General features: G+C 37.9%; 1 protein-coding gene across 2 annotated transcripts; it reads left to right on the plus strand.

The window, feature by feature from the left end:
• Positions 1 to 8222: 8222 nt before the first annotated feature.
• Positions 8223 to 21181, plus strand: LOC126819709 (uncharacterized). 2 transcript variants are annotated; one of them, XM_050547911.1, is made up of 9 exons: positions 8223 to 8358; positions 10882 to 10988; positions 12480 to 12757; positions 14287 to 14506; positions 15762 to 15926; positions 17668 to 17781; positions 18755 to 18877; positions 19674 to 19796; positions 20818 to 21181. In XM_050547911.1, exons 2-9 carry the CDS (start codon positions 10946 to 10948, stop codon positions 21150 to 21152), a joined length of 1401 nt encoding a protein of 466 aa, XP_050403868.1. In that variant the 5' UTR covers positions 8223 to 8358; positions 10882 to 10945; the 3' UTR covers positions 21153 to 21181. The 2 variants fall into 2 exon arrangements, with proteins under 2 accessions (XP_050403868.1, XP_050403869.1); XM_050547912.2 differs by having other exon boundaries at positions 8240 to 8358; positions 10888 to 10988.
• Positions 21182 to 21228: the final 47 nt, after the last annotated feature.

Genomic DNA, 21228 nt, shown 5'->3' on the forward strand with positions numbered 1-21228 from the left:
CATGTAGTGTAGGCCATCGAAAGTATAAAAAAACAAAACGAAATATAGATCTGTATTTTAATCAAATTGATAAAATATATGTGATATATATCCTGACAATGGTCAACTTGGTCTGTGTCAATGATGAATTTTGCCCTAAAAATGACCAATTCTTGCAAAAAAACAGCTACTTTTTATCCCTCCTCTCCCCTCACCCCCCAAACCTCCTTTATTATTCACGACATACAATAAGTTGGTCCCGAAATTAACTAGTTTGCGTTGAGTGGTTGGTAAACCCCATTTCTCTCCCATTTCTCTCACACCATAGTGCATGGCTTCCAGGTCTAATGCTATGAATTTCGGGGGGGGTTGGATGGCCGAATGGTTAGCGTCATTGAGTCAACTGGTGTGGTTTTGATTCCCCGGTTGTACTTGTCAAGGATTAGGGTCGCCTGTCCAACCTCATGGGTTTTCTCCGGTTTCCTCCCACTGCTAAAGACCCCTAAGCGCAAGCGAAATATTGAAATAAAATTGAACCATGTGTTAGTCCTGAAATGACCTAGTTTGTGTCGAGTGGACCTTAAACCCCATTTCTCTCTCTCTCTCTCTCTCATAATTAGAACTAAACTAACTAGGGATTGAAGATCAGTGAGCAGTGATATCTCTATGGTTATAATATCACTTTATACATTGTGTTAGCATGCTAATTATGATTTCTGCGTAGTAATTTTTAAACACTTTAGACTTAGAGAAAAGTGATCTTTTATGGCTCATTTTCAAAACCGTCTGAAACTTTCTGCTCCCAAGATCACCTCTCTCTCTCTCTCTGAATTTTGTGGTATATAATTTGTAAAATTTTTATTATTTCAGGAGAGAGCGGAGTCGTATTGAAGAGATTAACGAGATTATAACCCGTTCACAGACGCAAGCTCAATCCATGTTAGCCTCAGGTTCATTTCTAGATCCGTCGTTAAAACATATCAGTCCTGTCCGTGATTATAACGTCAACTCTCACCATGATGGTAGTCGATCACCCGATACCTGTTCACAGCTTAGCGATTGTTCTTTTGGTAGTGCTGGAGGGGGTCTGAATACCTCGTTCGTTCATATGTCGGGTACATTTCAACCGGGTCAATTAACACCACGTAAATAATCATTTAGTAGCTAATAAAAAATTAGATATATATTATGTTAAAAGACATGATTTAGTGGATATAAAACTTCCATACTAGTTTTCTTCTTTTTTTTTTATAAGCAATATTTTTTATTCAGATTTGTATGTGAATAGGGATTGGGGAACAGGCATAGCCTATATTAAACCCCTCTCCCTTTTGTTTTGATGATGGTTATATTGTCTTTTTCAAGCCACGTTGTTATCCATAGAATTTTTTCTTGTAATTTGGCACTTAAAGGACTACTTTATCATTCACTGATTTTACATTTATATGATAGAACGGGTTGATAGATTCCAAATAGGATCCCTTTGTTAGGAAATCTTGTAGGAAATCTTGTTAGCACCAAAGAAGCTTTAATTATGATTTGTTCTATCTGAAATTGTTACGACTTGTTGAGCTAATAACTGCTCAGATGACTTATCTGTTTGTGGGTATATGTTTCATTTCCTGGGAACCTTTGTTCATTCTATCACATCACATGTAAAATCTGTAGACGATGAAGTTGTCCTTTAAACCAATATATTATAGATATATTTTATAGTTTGTTTGTTATTGTTTATAGAAGATAGGTATAACATCAATCAGTTTAAAACACAGTTCTATATTTCGACTCATTTTTTTTATACTTTCGATGGCCTCTACTACATGAAAATCTGACTGATTGTAGTGGAAGGTCGCATCAGAGGTCATACGAGTGGCTTTTCGCCCTATGACATCAGACATTTGTTTAACCAATCAGTGTTAATGTTTTTAGTGGATTACCCACAGTTCCTTGCACCTCACGCCAAAAACTCGCCGTAACAGACCGTTTCATTGGCTATTCTCTCACATCATCCAGAATGTGGGTTATATAACAGCTCTTTCAGATCCTAGCAAAACGAAATAAGATCTGTGTTTTAATCAGATTGGATATAATATAATTATGATATGATATTGATAGAAAATTAGATATCAGATATAGATGTGATATTTATGATATTATATGATATTGGTAGAAAAATAGGTCTCAATACTAGTAGATGTGATACGTATAATATAATTGTTATGATACAGATTGAAAAATAGGTATCAGTATTGTTTGTTCTAGTAAAAAGCACCCATGAGAGAACCTGTACCAAGCTCACTTATTTTAAAATTTATTGTCATGGAAACCATGATGTACATGATGCTGGACGTATAATGTGGTGAGTTGCCCGGTCCAGCAAAGTACGGCTTTGTTTATTGGTTTTTACGCCTGTCTTAGTGTTATATTTCTGCTACTTAGTAGTATGTGTAGTTTTAATATATTCATAGAAAAGATGTTTATATTTTTAATACAGTACACCGAGTACAGCTACTATTATAAAATTCATTTGTCCTTGTCCGTGCTTCTTGTAAGTTCAAGTTTCATGAGGGAATTACTTTTTTTATATGTTTTCTTCTATTTATAGTTGCAATTGATGCAATATTTGTTTAGTTTTTTTTGTTAATGATTTTCGATTAGCCATATTTTTTTCGAGAGAGGTTTAGGTGTTGACATTTGAAAAAGGGAATGAGCAAACTGATTTTTTTTTCATGCTTTTTTTTTTTAGTGAACCTCTCTATTTCTGTAGGCTACTCAACTATCAAATCTATTTTGCTCAATTAACTAAATTAAACTACCATTTTATAGTTATACAATAACCGATTAAAATAAAATAAAGAGCCAATATTCTCTTCTTTTCGGCGGATTTCCATCAACCAATGATGTTATAAGTATTTTTTGAAGGAGTTTAAAATTTCGGTTACCCTCAAGCTAAATAAAACGTTTTGATATGACTGAAGGGTTAAATGATACATATATCATCTGATTTTTTACTCAGTTATTTTGAATTCAGAGATAGGTTAATAATAAAGAGATCATCTGAGGTTTATTAATTTTAGAGATCATCTGTGTACAAAATTACTTGGAGATTTAAAAGTCAAGTCTGGAAATAATCCACTTGTCTTGTAGAATTAACTCAATTGCTGTATCATGTAAGGAGCAATATTTTTAGTGTCGTTGGGTTTCAGTGGCTTCAGGTGCATATTTTAATGATACAATAGGACAGGAATTGACTGATGTTTTCTGTTTGATAGTTTATAAATGTTTGTTTTGTTTCATCTTTTTTCGTTCTGCTGTGATATTATTTTAGATAGAGAGATAACTCTTGTTTTGTTTTGTTGTGATAATATTTTACGAGTCAAGACGTAGATGGGAGATAACTCTGTTGTGTTTTGCTGTGATATTATTTGAAATTCCCTCCATACCGTCATATCAGGGTACAAGAGTATTTAAATTTAATAGCTTTATATAAACATAAATAAAATACTTTAAATAATTTTGATAGAAGATAATTTAAGATAAGATTTCTGACAAATGCCCTTCTTTACGTAAAAAATCAAAACCTCAAACGAAAACACTGCTCTACCCATTTTACACTTAGTTAAAGGTTTTTGGAGGATTTGATTTATGGATTATATTAAATTTTGTTCTGGACTCAATATTATAGTATTTCTTTATGTTGACGTGTCATGATGTCATAGATATGCACATATTTGGAATTGTGTATCTATATTTTAAGTTAAAGGCCTCAAGCAAGATATTGCCTAATATACTGATACAACACTCAGGCTTCTGGCCTCGTGCAATATCATTATAGTACTTAATATCTCTCTATCAACCTTTAAACCACACCTTGGTATTAACAGGTATTTTAGTTTATTATAACTTTAGGTATTTCAAAGTATTTATGACCGTCAAGGCATTTTAACTGCTGATAAAAATCAAATTATTAAACTGCTGATGGAAATCAAGGTATTTTAACTGCTGATAAAAATCAAATTATTAAACTGCTGATGGAAATCAAGGTATTTTAACTGCTGATGAAAATCAAGGTATTAAACTGCTGATGAACATCCAGATTTTTAACTCTAGATCAACATCAAATTGTCAATAAATTATACTCTAGTTTATTCCTCTACCTGTGTATTATTTGTTTTATTTTTAAATATTTATCTTTTACTAAATACCTCTAAAGGTGTATTTATCTGTGGCTTCTAGTAATGATACATTAGTTAAGAGCTAAATCTTGCAAGTCTTTCTTTAGGCTTCAGATAGTATAAAAATTATTAATTAGACCTTTATTTACAATTTAATTTTATTTAATAATTAAATCAATAAATGGTTGATCGAGCTAATGTTTACCGTTAGTCACTGACGTCACTACCAAAGAGTGCCAATGAAAGGCCTGCCAATCGAGGGTACCGTAGCCATTGAGAATGTTACTTGATAATTAATCGAGAGTATGTGGGCGGGCGGAGATTGGCAATTCTCGGAGACGATGCGGAGACAGCTGATGCCTGTTTCTAGTCCAAACTTCCAACAGTAACTACTCCTTTCAGAATAAAGTAACTTGACTGAAATTTTCAATATTTTCTTTTTTGAATTATTATATCAAGAATGGCCAACTCTTTATTAAACTCGTAACTAATGTATCTTTAACAATATTGATATCTAATTATTTATTTCTCAGTATTTTGTGTGATATTATAATTTAGCATTATATAAATATGCGTATATTAATTGAAAGATAATTATATAATTAATTAGCTGACATTCCAAGCTAAGTTTACTAATTAGCATTATTTATTTATCCAATAGATCTTTACAAATATTTGAAATATACATTTTTACAAATATTAATATATATATATGTCTTAATAGCCAAGTAGTTAAATATTTATATATCATAAAAATACGAGATAATTGACAAATCAAAATATCCCTACACCTTTCCGAGCCGATGAATTAACTATCGATTCTGAGTGAATCAAAATTTGAATCATAGATTTTGTTATGTATATAAATCAATTATGAGACCTTATACAAAAAGTATGCAGCTTTTTTATTGGCTGAAATTTGAAATAAGATTACACCTAGCAGCCAATAGAAAGGCTGAATCCTTCAAATATTCTAGCAGAAGGTTTCGTGAATAAGTCGCTGGTCAATAATTTACAATCCGAGCCAAAGATTATGTTTCACATGAAACAAATTTTATGTTAAAAGTTAATACATGTTTTTATATTTTTATTTTGAGAAACATAATATAGGTACAATCTTTACAGTTGCCTAGCCTAGAATTGGGTGGGGTGGGGACTCAGATTCGAATGACTGAAGCTCATGAAGCAGGTACTGCTACACTGAATGCTTAGTTTGTGATCAATTGAATCACCCCCCCCCCCCCCTCTCCACACACCTGAGTTTATGCTACTGAATGCTTAGTTAATTTATGATATTTAAACCAAGACAAAAAGGAGCAAAAAAATCAAACATTATTTATTGGTGTTATCAATGCTTGAATCAAAATAATCATTTACCTGTGTTCAGGTGCTAATATATTGTACTTAAAGGTGCTATGTTTTGACCTGAGTTTCATTTTGTTATATTCCTACATCAATCATTAAAATTTATCTGCTTATCATTTTCATAATTGATCTGCCTTTTTTCTCATTTAATATCAAATCTTTTGTAAGATGAAATTGAATAAAATTTGGATTGAGATTACACACCTTCATCTTCTTTTTTGTTCGTTCAGGACTGAGGGCCTGACAAAGGACAAGGTATAGTCTTTCGGATGGGACAAAAAAATGAGGTCCCATGTACACATGGGAGTTCGAATTCGATATAAGAGAAGGCTGTGGTGCCGCTGTCCGGGAATATTTCCCTCATAGCACACTGTATGGCGTATGCCTGTCTTCAGTAGCCAAGTAGGAGCAGAACAGTAGGACGTTAAACCCTATTTCATTTCATTTCTTTTTTGTTCAACAAATTCCCAAATCCACGCCCTTTTTTGTGAGGCGAAATTTTTATTTTGTATAGAATTGTTCTATTAAATCTGTTTGGAGTAATATAAAATAAATTGTGTGCCCTCAGCCCCTGATCCTCATCTTCAATTGATGGCTTGATCACACTTTAACTAGGTACATCATATCAAGGTTTTGTAAAACTCGCAATCGTTGCTTCAGGAACATGCCTGATCCTAGGAAACAACCTTGCTGGAGAAAAGGACAGAAATCTGACACTAATAATTTCGAATCGGATGTAGGTCTATTCAACAGAGCACTTTGTTTTTGTTTTTTTTTTGGGGGGGGGGGGGTGATGGTCGAATGGTTAGCACGTGCGCACTGTATCATAAGGCCTGTCATTGAGTCAACTGGCGTGGTTTCGAATCCCCGGTTGTACGTAACAAGAAGTATGGTACTCCGGTTCCTCCCACTGCTAAAGACCCCTACGTACAAGCGAATTATTGAAATAAAATTAAACCATTTGTTAGTCCCGAAATGACCTAATTTGTGTCGAGTGGACGTTAAACCACATCTCTATCTCTTTCTCGGCAAATTACCTTTACACTATCTAGTTTTTAACTATTATAGCGAGAACTGCCATCTCTTTATCTTATCTCCCATAATCTTTAATCAAAGAGAATGGATTATGTTGCAAACTCCCAATGCACCCACCTACAAAGAAAATGTTCCCCCCGAATTTGGAATAATTAGAAATCCAGAAACCACCATCTGATCCCGACACTTAGAAACACAATTTCGCTACAAGGTCCTCGAGGCTAAACAAACGATACATTTTTGGTAAGCCTATAACACCAGGAACACAATTATCCTGGAGTTCCTAGCAAAATGTTTGTAATAACTGGATTAAGGGGCCTGATGAAAATCGTCATAATTGTCAAGTAAATGGTACATCGTATATTTATATCATTCTGCACGCAGCACACTACTTCATATTTCGAGAATTAATCTCTGTCCCGAATGACCGCCCTATGTAATACTTTTAGTAGAATTTTTGCTCGAGAAATAACATATTCGCATAATATGTGATATGTACTTAAAATACTTAAATCAACTTAGTCTGTAATTGATAGTTGACACATAAAAAAGAGCGATTTATCGATAACATATGTCACTCATTTACCACCGAATTACACGTGAGTGGAATTATTCTAATTGCATCATTTGGTTTAAAGTAACCAATCATTTTGTTAATTACACAAGTTCAGGGCCATGATCACGCGTTATTGTGCATGATATTCACTTAGCTTTAAAAGAAACCGGGGAACCCTGTAAGTCAGACTTCTATTGGGTTCCAGAGGGCTTACATCTGAGTTCCTAGACAGCCGCGAGGCTGGCTAGGGTAGAGAAATGGTTTTAACTAGTATTGTTATCTATTATGCTTGTATACCTGTATTCAGTTATATGCTATATAAATGTAGAAGCGAACTACGCATTATTATTCCTGGTAAGACAAACGTCTTAAGAAACTGGAAGAAGTAAATACACAACGTGAAGCAGAAGTAAAGACAGCTAGAGACAAATTCTAGACGATCACAAGGCTACAGAAATATGTAGTAAGATAAAGATGCATGGGTTCTACGTAGGATGTGGCGACCGGTTTCCCATAGACGCTCTCCACGTCAGACAGAAAGACTCATGGTGCTACACCATATCTAAAAATTAATATACTGTTTTGTAAGGCGTTTCTACTCCATTTCACATTTCACATAATACAGAAAGACTAAATAAACTTTTTTAATTTTATTCAATGAAAGCAGAATAAAAACTTCTCGAATCTCGAATTTCTTTAAGTATACCTAGTGTTTTCCACTAAAATCGTCGATTTGGGACTTTAAATGTCGCTCAACTAGCTTAGTGTCTGTTGTCAAGCGGAGCTAACTGTAGACAAGCAGCCGTTCGTTCGTTTCTAGAGTTTTACCTCCACTTCCACCTCGGGTTATATCCTAGACAAACGGGCAGCCGAAGTTTGGTATGTATTTATAGGCCTACTAACAATTGTATAGTTGACATAAAATTAAAGATTGGCGAAAACACCCGATGCCTGGTTAAATTGGAGGGGCCCAGTGGCATTTTCTGCCAGGGACCAAATGCATGCTTATCCCGACCCTGAAATACAGGCGTCGCGACAAAGCGCACAATATCCACCTATTTTACACGGTTTGGATTTTACAATTTTTTGGACAGACGGAAGTGAACGAGTTGTTTCGATCGGATGCACGTGTTTTACACGCATGTACGTCACAACACATTTAACCGTCTTCGTGTTCAGTGGAAGTGTTTGTTGTATTTGAAATTGATTCAGATTTTGATGGATTAATTACAAGACGACGAACTTCACGTAAGCTAAATTCAAAATTACGATTATGTATTAACTCATCTTTCTGTACCCCAGAGCACGTAATTTTGTTTTGAGGGGTTTCGTCAGGTCGACCAACCAGAAACAATTTATAGGCTTTTTTATCGACTTGCCAAATCGATTTGAATTTAGTGGAGATGTCATGTGACAGTCTAGTCGATTTCAAAGTACTTTGGCGAGTTCGTTATTATAATTGCTCCGATTAGCTGTAAACAAGTGTTGTGGCTGGACACAGTTGAAAAAAAGACGTGATCACCCGATCAAATCGTCAAATTGCACCCCGAAGTGATTTGGCGATTTGGTGTAATCGCTTCGGAAATCGGTGTCGATAAATTCGTTGATTAGGGTAACCAATTTGAATTAGATGGACGTTAAAGATGAAAATTTGATTGAATGCAAATCACTTTGGCTAATCTGTGGTCGATAAAAACGCCTCAAATTACGTTAGAAAACCCCCTTTTTTCAAGTTGCTTCCATGAACGATTGGTTGCGGGAACACACGAACTGTTAACAAGAAAAGGCAGTTGGCTGATCTGACTACTTTTTAGGCGGATCTTTTTTCACAAAGATGATATCAGAAATGGAAAATCTTTGAATAAATGGTGTGATGCTGGAGGTGTGTGAGGATGAGTAAGGGAGGGGTTAAACCCTAACCCTAACCCTAACCCGCATAAAAGAGAAGAAAAACAGAAATGAAAAGATGAATGAAAAAAGTGGTCAGATCAACCAACAGCACACAAGAAAACGTAGGCGGCGATTGGACAATGGGGTAACAGTTGTCGAAAGCAACACATTTAAGAAAAGCTGGTCTCCGAGCATATTCCTGAAGCAATGGCCCGAGAAGTCTCTCTGGCCATTGCTGGATTGACTTCTGATACTTGAGCTTTTGAGGGGCGTGTCTATTCTTCCCGTTCAATCAAATCTCTCCGAAGTACAGCAACATGACAGCCCTTCGTTTAATCTGTGGTCTTCCCTAAAACTTTGGACAGTGATTTAACAATTTAAGGTATTAAAAACGGCGAAAGTATTGGTCGTCTCTAAGCAGTATTGTTTACATTGTAGCCGTTTGATGGCAATTAGTTTTTCTGCTAGTGCTATGCACTGATTAATTGGACATAATAAATTTCGCGAGTCATGACATAACGTGATGTAAACATCTTGAACTCTGTTTAAACCTGAATGATATTGTTACGCAGTTAGGTATTGGTTGTTAATCGGGCTATTGACCAGTCATAATTTGGAACAGAAATTTGATTTCGTTACAGCAGTGTTTGAGTGGGATTAGGTATAATCTAACGAAACACTGCGAGGAGTATGGTCTCCGAGGAACTGCTGTCCTCTCTATCATATCAAACGGCATTGGCCGAGAAAGTTCATCGGGATATTCCGACGTGGTGTCCCCCTTGACTGTGGTGCAGGAAAGGAGAGCCCGACAAGCACAGCTGCCTAGTAGTTCGGATGGTACGAAAAACCGAGGTCCCGTGTATACATTGGCGTGCACGTAAAATTTCACTCATACACTGTATGGCGTATGCCTGTCTTCATTAGAACAGCCGGAGCAGAACAGTGGGACGTTAAACCCCATTTCATTTCATTTCTGTATCAAACGTTATGTATCTCACTATCTGTGTTCATATTGAATAATATTAGTTCGAACATTTGGACCTCCTTCCGTTTTGATGTTATGTTGGTCGACGGCCACCATGGACAAGCCCCCCCCCCCCCCCCAAAAAAAAAAAAAAAAAAAAAATCCCAGGGCATTTCTAACCTTTCCCTGACCCGCCAGTATCATAAATAATAAAAACTTCCAGACTATATGGTATATTCACATGCTCTTCCAAACCAAAACAGTTCAGTTCAAGTTATGGATGTTTTTAGATGTGTATTACTAATCCCATTTGGAATTTTAATTCCCGGGAAATATATTGTTTTGTGTCCTTATATCTCTGAAACTAAATTCAAAATAGGATTAGTGTATTACTGGTGTTCATTTGTATGCCTTAAAGTAGCCAAGTCTCTAACTCAATATCATCCAGAATCTTCGACATTGAAAACATGACTTATTTGTCATTTAAATCAACATTGATGTTGTGATCTTACCGGGAAAAAGATGGGCTTCTGATATCCAATATTTAAGACAAATGAAATATTTTACCATTGGTACACGAATTGTGTACCATAATGCGTCCCAGCGCCATTTGTAACAAGGGACGCGAAGAACGAGGTTAGACATATTCCACGAGTTGTGTCAAACGTTGACGTCATATTCTTATCTGGAGACAGCATGCGCAAAAACATACTATCGGTGTAGACTGGAATAACTAGACGCTAGAGATTGTCATTCGATTGACTCTTCTGGCTTATTTCGCCGAACATAACTGATGGAATTAGAATAAAAATGGAAAAAATTGAATGTAAATCAGTTTATACATTTTATGTCCATTTCAAGGTCCAAATATTAGCGATTTAGCTCCTTTACCATTTTGTTTTTTAAATTTAATTCAGATATATATATCCGGTAATCTACATATATAAACACTGACCAGAAAGATACTAGACGGTGACCACAATGGACTATTTTACACTCTTGCCATTGCTCTATACACTAATATGTAAGTATATAAAATAAGAAAGTACAGTAAGCCATTGTAATGCCCTTTTGAAAATCAGCAATGGCAAACTGTTAGTTCAGATTTTTCTGTAGTCTTGATCGGGGGCGGATCGAGGATTTTCAGAAAGGAGGCGCGTGCTGCCCGGCCCTCGGTGAGCGGACTGATAGGCAATCGACCAAGTCACCAACCGACACGTTTTGTAGTAAATTACGATTTCCAACCTAAACGGACTGTTAATTCCGTTTCCGAGAGAATATATGCCATCGCAAAAAATGGGGGATGGGCGTGCGCCGGGAGCCTTATAATTGGCAGGAAATGTCTTGTTCAGGATAGTACGATAACCCTGGGTTCGTCCCTGTACACAATGCACTTTGGGATAAACGGTGGCACTGTGAGTATGCCACTTATCTCGACCACGGTGCTGTCCGAGAACGCCAATAACACAGGACGTGGGAGCTGCCAAGGGAAAACGTCTAACCAAGGTTGTGTGTGTTCCGTTGCCATCGTTAAAGACCCTCTGACAGTTTGAAATAGAAAAAAAAAGTTTAGGCCATAGTGTGTTGCTCCAGGCAAATTTTCTCTCATAACATACTACCTGGCATGGAGGGGGGGGGGTCTAGTGGTTTAGCCATAATGTCTGTCATTGAGTCAATTGGTGTGGTTTCGATTAACCGCTTGTACGTGACAAGGAATAGGATCGCATGTTTCTCCAGGTCCCCCGGTTTCCTCCCACTGCTAAAGACCCCTACGCACAAGCCAATTATTATTAAAATAGAATTGAACCAAGTTAGTCCCGAAATGACCTCTAGTTTGTGTCGAGTGGACGGTAAACTGTCCGGTCCGGTCACAATAGCGCCCCACCCCCTTGTATATTGGTTACGTTACCATAGTAACAAATATTAACCATTAATGGTTAATCTCAAATTGACCGAGGTGATGTTAAAGGAGCTAAGTCTCTATCTCAGTATCATCCAAAATCTTCAACATTGAAAACACGAATTATTTATCAATTTAAATCAACATTGATGCTGTGATCTTACCGGAAAATGATGGGTTTCTGATATCAAATATTTAAGACAAAATAAACATTTTACCATTGGTACACGAATCGTGTACCATAATGCGTTTCAGCCCCAGTTGTAACAAGAGACTCGAGGAACGAGGCTAGACACATTGTGTCAGATCAAACGGCGTCGCCATATTCTTATGCAGACTGGAATAACCAGACGCTAGAAATTTGCATCCGATTGAAGCTGCTGGCATATTTCGCCGAACATAACTGATTTGAAATTAGAGTAAAACGGAAACCATTGAATGTAAATCAGTTTATATACATTCATATTACAGTATTATATGCGTTGCGATCCAATTGTGTCAATTTCTAGGTCTGAAATGTTAGCGATTTAGCTCCTTTAAACCCCATTCCAGTATGATATAATAACCTTCTGCAATTTAAATCTAGAAAATCTTTTCTGGTTGATGTATTTTCAGTTGTTTCTTTAACAAGAGCAGCAGAAATGCTACTCGGAAGTACTTTAGTAAACAGAGCGTTTACCTTCACAGACGCTAACAGAGTTTTTATAGATACCAATCATAAAATACCATTTAGAAGCAGACTTATAGGTTTCTCCATGTACATTCGTCCAGATCCTTCCACCAACAGAGATCACTACGCCAGGTTTTGCATATGGAAGAGAGTGGCCGACATGGAGTACCGTCTACACTATCAGACTGCTGCCAGATTACCTAAAGTACTGGGTGTTCACTCGGTAAGACTTCTGCTGTTTGGCCGACATTCGCAAATGAAAGGAAAAACAAAGGCTAAATCTATTTAAGACCAGCCCAATTTTTGTCATAGTCGTTGAGATGTAAAAAAGGTCAGGACACGTAATTGTTGGCGAGATTGTAGGTTAGGGTGAGGGTAAGCATTGGGTCCAGGGTTATGGTTAGGATTAGTGCTAGCCCTGTTACATCTCGTGTCGTATGACGAAAAATTGAGACGGCGTTATCATTTAACACTAACCGAAAAAAAAGTGCTTGTTCAGAAATTGTTAACATCTCGTGTCGTATGACGAAAAATTCAGTTGGCCTTATCATTTAACACTAACGGAAAAACAAGTGCTTGTTCAGAAATTGGGCGTGGCACTAGCAACCCCATTCTGCACATAGAGATCCATCTACTTCATACTTCGAGAATAGATCTCTGTCCTAAATGGCCGCCATATCCTAAAATTAGTATATAGTTTTGTGATGCGATTCTTTGTTTCGCATCAAGCCTACGCGCAGACTAAATAAACCTATTCAATTCCATTCCATTATTTTGAAGCGGAATAAATACTTCTCAATACACACTAAGTATGCTTAGTGGTTTCGACTAAAATTGGCGATTTAGGACTTAAAATGTCTTACAAGCTTCGTGTCTGTTCTTAAGCAGAGCTAACTGTAGACAGACAGCGTTAGTTAAGTATATAGCCCCCCCCCCTCCCCATCTCCTTCGTAAGACGGGGTATTATTGCATATCCTACCGGAAGACAATACATTGTAAAACATACAGTGGAATCCGTTTATCTCGACCTCGGCAAACGTAATGATTTTGCATATCTCGAGGTAGAAAGTTGATCAGTTAACTTCCTTTTGTTATTTAAACTAACGTCTATCTATGTCGATGTGGTTAAATGATTACCTCGTCTTATTACCTCCTTCAGATAACAATTATATTTATCTCGACTATCTCTTCCAAATATTCGGAAGTGTGAACCCGAAATTTAACAACCGAAGTGAATTTTTAAACAATGTTGTATTGTTCAAATTACTTTCCAGACCGTCCATGGTGGTTTCCAAAGCTACAAGGCTTGGTTCTGTGTCGACGAGAAATGAAATGAAATGGGGTTTAACGTCTTACTGTTCTGCTCCGACTGGGCTAATGAAGACGGGTATACGCCATAAAGTGCTATGAGGGAACTTTTGCCCGGGCAGGGGAACTATGGCCTACTGTTATGTCATATCGGTTTTTCGTCCCATCCGAACGACAATACAGCTGTCCTTGTCAGACCGTCCGTCCTGCACCGCTGACAAGGGGAAACCACGTCGGAAAATCCCGATGAATTTTCTCGGCCAATGCGCAGGGATCGAACACGCGACCGCCAGGCTAGCGAGCCACCAACTTACCTACTTAGCCACCGTGGCTCCCGTGTCAACGAGAATGTATGAGTCTAGTTACTAGGAAACCATGCCTCGAGATGGCCTACGTCTTCCATCATAGTCAGGAAAGAATGTTGACCATTCTTTTTTCTTGCAGATCAGAATAAGTGACACGGTACCATTAATGGTAGATGATTTATTTGGAGTAACGTTTGAACAAGATACTGGAACCATAACACATGAGGTTAACATCAACGGTAGTCTCATGTTTTCTGACACTCTACGTAATCTACCAAATAATAACGACGTCATCGCAATTGTTCAGAGAAATTATTTCCACGAGATGTCACTAGCGGCAATAATTGAAGTGGGTTCAGGTTGGTGTGGCTTAGGCCTTTGATTTAATTGAAGTGATTTCAGTTTGGTTAGGCTTAGGCTTTTGGTGTAAGTGAATTGAGTTCAGATTGGTTAGGCCAAAAACTCGCCGTAACAGACCATTTCATTGGCCAATCCCTCACATCATCAATAACGATTATATAACAACTCTTCCAGATCTTAGTGTAGTAAAGACAAGTAAAACGAAATTTTGAACTATAAAAAAAGAAACGAAATAGGATCTGTGTTTTAATCAGATTGTCATGGCATGGGCCTTTCTAAAACCAAATCTTATTAGGGGGTGTTCACATATTGCGACGTGTGTTTATGAATCATGAATGCACTATTCGGGAGACACCTGTAAATGTTGGTAGTGGAAATGAAAATATACCTTGACTACAAATAGTCGGGGTTGGGGAAACGTCGGGTTGTCTTGAACTCAGTCAAAATTACAAGTAATTACGTTAAAAGTTTTTCACGAGAACTTTTTTATTCGTTGGCATGCAGGTCTTTCTTTAGGCCTGAAATGTTTTCTTAATTATTAATTAGACATTAATTAACTTATCCAGGCCATAATCAACTCTCGATGGCATCAGATTTCTCCGATATTAAATAGATTGGAACAGTTCAGCCATATTTTGATTTAAGCTAAAAATGGAGGATCGAGACTTAGCTTCGAACAACCAGTACGGTGGTTGAAATTATTGCACACGTCTTGTCAAACCTTCAATGGCTATTATTTTCGCTCGCAATAGAGTAATTTGAATGAAATTTTCAAATTATTCATTTTACATTATCTATTTTCGAACTATTATAACAAGAATGGCTAGCTCTTTATCTAAATCTTACATAATGTATCTTTAATTGTACAATGGATTTCAAACACACAGGTAAGTTTATAAACAACCAAAGTTAATTAGTTTGTTCATAATCGAAGAATTCTGTTTAAAATTTACTGCAGTTCAGACAGTGTTTCAATTGAATGGTGCATGATTATCTATACCCAGCATTTGAACACGAGTTCCGTGGAAACACGCTTTGAAATATTCAATTATCTCTTGGTCGCATGTCCAACCTCGTTGGTTTTCTCCGGGTCCTCCGGTTTCCTCCCACTGCTAAAGACCCCTACGCGCAAGCGAATTATTGAAGTGAAATTAAACCATATGTTAGTCCCGAAATGACCTAGTTTGTGTTGAGTGGACGTTAAACCCCATTTCTCTCTCTCTTGAAATGTTTGGAATCTTCTCCTTATTAAAGATGTGCCAGCAACAACCACAACGACCACAACCACAACAACAACGACCACCACGCGACCACCCCCTATAGTAATATCTGGACAAGCTGGTTTTGCTGGTATGACCGGGGCTACAGGGCCCCAAGGACCGCCTGGTGCTACAGGACCAGCAGGACCAGGAGCAAGAGGTATATTTACGCTTCAAAATCTCACCCGATTAGATTTTATTACATACTTCGAGAAGGTATTTGTTGAGTAATAAAACCTTCTAGTAGTTTATCGAGGTTCGGGTGCTTCCGGAGTCCAAAATGGCCGCTTTATATAAATGAGAATTTTGGGGATAACTAACCCGAACCCTAACCCTTTTTAAAAGACTGAACTTGGGTCTAATTTAATTTTTACTTCTCTTAAAAGGTTTAGGGTTCGAGTTAGTTTTCCCCTAAATACTCATTTGTATAAAGCGGCCATTTTGGTATGAGTTCTAGCTTGTTCTGGAATTTGTATTGCTTCTAGTGGTGATAATATTTGTACCGTGCGGTAAGGACGGCCAGCCCTCGATAAACTACTTGGTTTTATTACTCAACAAATACCTTCTCGAAGTATGTAATAAAATCTAATCGGGTGAAAATCTAACATTGTTTACTTTAATTAACTATGCCCTCAAAATATTTAGGAGATATACTTCAACATACATTATGCAAGAGCTAAATCTATCTATTGCAGGTCTTTCTTTTGGCCTTTGGGGTTGGATGGCTGTATGGTTAGCGTGTGCGCGCTGAATCATTAAACCTGTCATTGAGTCGACTGGCGTGGTTTCGAATCCCCAGTTGTACGTGACAAGGAGTAGGGTCGCCTGTCCAACCTCGTGGGTTTTCTCCGGGTCCTCCGGTTTCCTCCCACTGCTAAAGAACCCTACGCGCAAGCGAATTATTGAAATAAAATTAAACCATATGTTAGTCCCGAAATGACCTAGTTTGTGTCGAGTGGACGTTAAACCTCATTTCTCTCTCTTTTGGCCTGAAATGTTTTCTAAATTATTAATTAGACATTAATTAACCTATCCAGGATAATCAACTCTAGATGGTAGCGCTGGCCTGCGATCTTTAGTGGATTGTGAGCCGATTTACTGCATAACTTTCCTTTTCGATTTAACGATTAAATGGATAATCGAGACTATGCTGTTATTGTACTGACTTTAGTAATGATGACCGAGGCTAGGGGTGAAATTTCAGTCGCTTAGTTCTCGGTTTATAGTGGATCAATTCGAATGAAATTTTCAGCAAATTGCCTTAACATTATCTAGTTTTTAACTATTATAGAGAGAACTGCCAACTCGTTACCGAATCTCCCATTATTTATCTTTAACAGTTTTAACTGTGTCCATACGTCGTAATGTTTGAGAACTTTAATCAGGGGGGGGGGGGGGGGAATACTCCTCGCACGATTTGTTTGTCGGAGTCTATTACTGAATCAAACTAAAATGGGGCCTACAGATCAATATACAACTGAGTCATTTAAAGCTATACTTATTAACTACTTGTCGACCTAGGGGATCACGTGGGTAAGACGCTGGCTCGCTATCCTGGAGGTCGGGTGTTCATCCCTGCATTGGCCGAGAAAGTACATCCAGATTTTCCGGAGTGGTTTCCCCTTGTTAGTGATGCAGAACGGAGGGCCTGACAAAGACAGCTGTCTAGTCGTTCGGATGGGACGAAAATCCGAGGCCCCGTGTACACATTGGCGTGCACGTAAAACATCCCTTGCCAGTTGGTATTCCATATAAGAGTAGACCGTAGCACCTCTGTCCGGGCAAAATTTCCCTCATAGCACACTGTATGGCGTATGCCCGTCTTCATTAGTCCAGTTGGAGCAGAACATTAGGATGTTAAACACCATTTCATTTTCATTAGGTTTTCTAACTGTTTTCAGACGTCAATGAATGTCCTGGTGGTTGCCAACATCAGTGTGTAAACACGTTCATGAGTTATTATTGTGTCTGTAATGCAGGATATGAATTAGAAAGTAACCAAAGGAACTGTAGAAGTAAGTCAAATTACTCATCTCAAACCCATAAAGTAGCTAACTATATAACAACTCTTACAGTTAATGATAAAATATGGTCATCGGTTACAAAAGGTTTGATCCCCTAAATCTACAGCAAGTATCCGTACGAGTAAAAATCAGTTGGTCAGATCGGGCACTGCAGGGGCGTATAGCCGCAGCAGCACCTTAAAGTAGCCCCCGTGGGGCCTAAAATTAGGTCATAAGTTACATGGCTGAAACTTTCTAGGGACAATGGTATCCATAGTCAGTGTAAATATTTCACAAATCTAACCAAAATTTCTAGGGCTTTCCCCAAGTCAGACCACGTCCAATATCGCCCCATGGGGCTAATAATAAATATGGTCATCAGTTACATGTTAGTGTCGTACCTGCCAAGTCTTCTGGGCGGGGCCAAACATTGGTGTTCACATTAAAGAACTCTAGACAGCTGGTAACGTTTGGTACTTAATGGTTTCATAAATTCTTTGATGGCGTCACGGGGGCTTCGGGGGGAACATGGATGACCGAGTGGTTAGCGCGTGCGCGCTGCATCAGAAGGTCTGTCAGTGAGTCAACTAAAGATCCCTACTCGCAAGCGAATTAATGAAATAAAATTGAACCATATTAGTCTGAAATGACCTTGTTTGTGTCGAGGGGACGTTAAACCCCCATTTCTCTCTTGATGGCGTCACCAACGGGTTTTCTGGGTTTTTCCAGAAGGAGGGGGTTGGAGTGGTTTGTCCTTTAGTCAAGTGGCGTGGTTTCGATTCCCGGTAAGGTCGCCAGTCCAACCACGAGGGTTATCTCTCTCTCTACCCCCTCTCTCCCCCCGATAGCCTTCAAGAGTTTGAGAAAAAAACACAAGTGAACGCCAACTACTGGGGTAGAACCTTGACCGCCTTGCTAGTAAGACCGTGGTTCACGTACATTTGATGTTCATCCTGCCATATTTGATTTTGTATTTTAACACCAGATATAAATGAATGTGGTAGAAACAATGGTGGCTGTGAACATTCTTGTCAAGACAATAATGGATCATTTAGATGTTCATGTAAAAATGGCTTTTCTTTATCTAGTAATCAGAAAAGTTGTGAAGGTTTGTTTTTAAAACAATCTTAATTTAAATTAAAAAAATGTTATTAATAAATTATTCCCGGCAAAACAATCTGATTAAGATACAGATCTTTATTTCTTTTTTTTTATGCTTTCGCTGACCTCTACTATATGAAGATCTGGCCGGTTGTAGTGGAAGATCGCGTCAGCGGTCATACGATCGACTTTTGACCCTATTACGTCAGACATTTAATTAATCAATCACTGTTGACGTGTCTAGTGGGTTACCCACAGTTCCGTCCTCTTGGCGCCAAAAACTCGCGGTAACAGACCGTTTCATTGGCTAATCCCTCACATTATCCAGAACGCGGGTTATATAACAACTTTTCCAGATCCTAGTGTAGTAAAGACAAGTAAAACGAAATTTTGAACTATAATAAAACGGAACGAAATAGGATCTGTGTTTAAATCAGATTGATGTATTTGTGGAGTGCACCTTAAAAGAAAACCTCGACAGTTGAAATTTCAATAGAAATGGTTAGAATTAGTTAGGCGATCAAAATGGATCGAGTGTATTGGGGGGGGGATCGACTGTATATGTATTTTATGTAGATACTAGCAGGATACCCGGCTTCGCTCGGGGGTCATAACTTCGAAACCGGAAGTGGTAAACTAACGCCACCTGGCCTATGTTACTCCCCGGTCCAAGCTACCCCTATACCCCAAATTTCAGACTCGGGGCAGACCTAGTGTAGCCGCCAACCCCGAACAGACAGACTAACGACAGTCACAAATATATATATAGATAAATAAATGAGTTTATTTATGTAATATTACAGATATAAATGAGTGTACCGGTAATAATCCGTGTTCTGGTACAACATGTGTTAATACTAATGGTGGATATCAATGTGTTCAACTGAAACTTCTTAACGACGATAGTCGTCTTAACGATGACAGTAGTAAGTATATATACTAATCTCTATCCAAATGTAATAGGACGTTGGGTGGTCAAATGCTGCGCGCCCTTTAGGTCATATTTGGGGGGGGGGGGGTCGAATGGTTAGGGCGTGCGCGCGTGAACATAAGGTCTGTCATTGAGTCAGCTGGCGTGGTTTCGATTCCCCGGTTGTATGTGACGAGGAGTAGCGTCGCATGTCCAACCTCCGGGACCTCCGGTTTCCTCCCACTGCTAAAGACCCCTACGTGCAAGAATTAATGAAATAAAATTAAACCATGTGTTAATCCCGAAATGACCTAGTTTGTGTCGAGTGGACGTTAAACCCCATTTCTCTCTCTCTCTCTAGTTTTATAAGAGTAGTTAGTACGTTCGAGACGAGACATGGTAAATAGTTGAATTGTAAGTTAAATTCACTGAAATATAAGTTGATGTTTTAATGTCCGAGCACTGTAGTTTTATAAGAGTGGTTAGTACGTTCGAGACGAGACATGGTAAATAGTTGAATTGTAAGTTAAATTCACTGAAATATAAGTTGATGTTTTAATGTCCGAGCACTCTAGTTTTATAAGAGTGGTTAGTACGTTCGAGACGAGACATGGTAAATAGTTGAATTAAATAAAATGAGAATAAACGAGAAGACAGGATAGTAATTAGAATTCTAGTCAAGTCTCTCTCCGTGTTATTAAGTATATTCTATGTTAACTTATCTTTATAAAAATTGATAAAACATGAAACCTCAACAATAATTATCATAGTCTTTCCTGTAGTAACAATAAACTAAGATAGGTTAAAAGGTTTTCTCATACTGCTAAAGACCCCTAACAGCAGGACGTTAAATCTCATTTCATTTCCATTACTGGTGGGCGTTTATTGTGGGCATAGTACACTGTATAGCGTTTGTCCGTCTTCATTAGCGTAGTCTGAGCAATATAGTAGGACGTTAAACCCCATTTCATTTCGTATATTTTCTTAGTTTGTAAGTTTATATAGCAGATGTGAGATTAGTGAGGTTATATTTTCAGGTCAACTTCAGTTTGATGGATATGTTGATGATATAGGTTTCTCCAGTAACATACAAGATGTTGCACTCGATCCAAAACCAGAACAAGGGCCAAAAGAAACCCGGCTAGTTGGTAAAGAGCCAGAACACACCGTTGCCTCTGATATCAACACGGTTGTTTGGATGAGTGTTTTGTCCATCCTCGTCATCGCCGCCATGTTGATTAACGTCTATGAATGTCGGAAACGTCGGAGAAGATATTTAAATGATGGAAATGGATCCCTGAGCGATCCCCTGAATTCGTCCGTAACCGGATCATTTTCGCCTGTTACAGCAGTGACTTCTACCGACTTATAGCCCTTGTTGAATTAAATTGTTGATTTATATCTCCTGGTTTTTGTTCTTTCGTAACAGGGGGATCACGTGGCTAAGA

The sequence above is a fragment of the Patella vulgata genome, chromosome 4 (genome assembly GCF_932274485.2).
Source record: "Patella vulgata chromosome 4, xgPatVulg1.2, whole genome shotgun sequence".
Taxonomy (NCBI): domain Eukaryota; kingdom Metazoa; phylum Mollusca; class Gastropoda; family Patellidae; genus Patella; species Patella vulgata.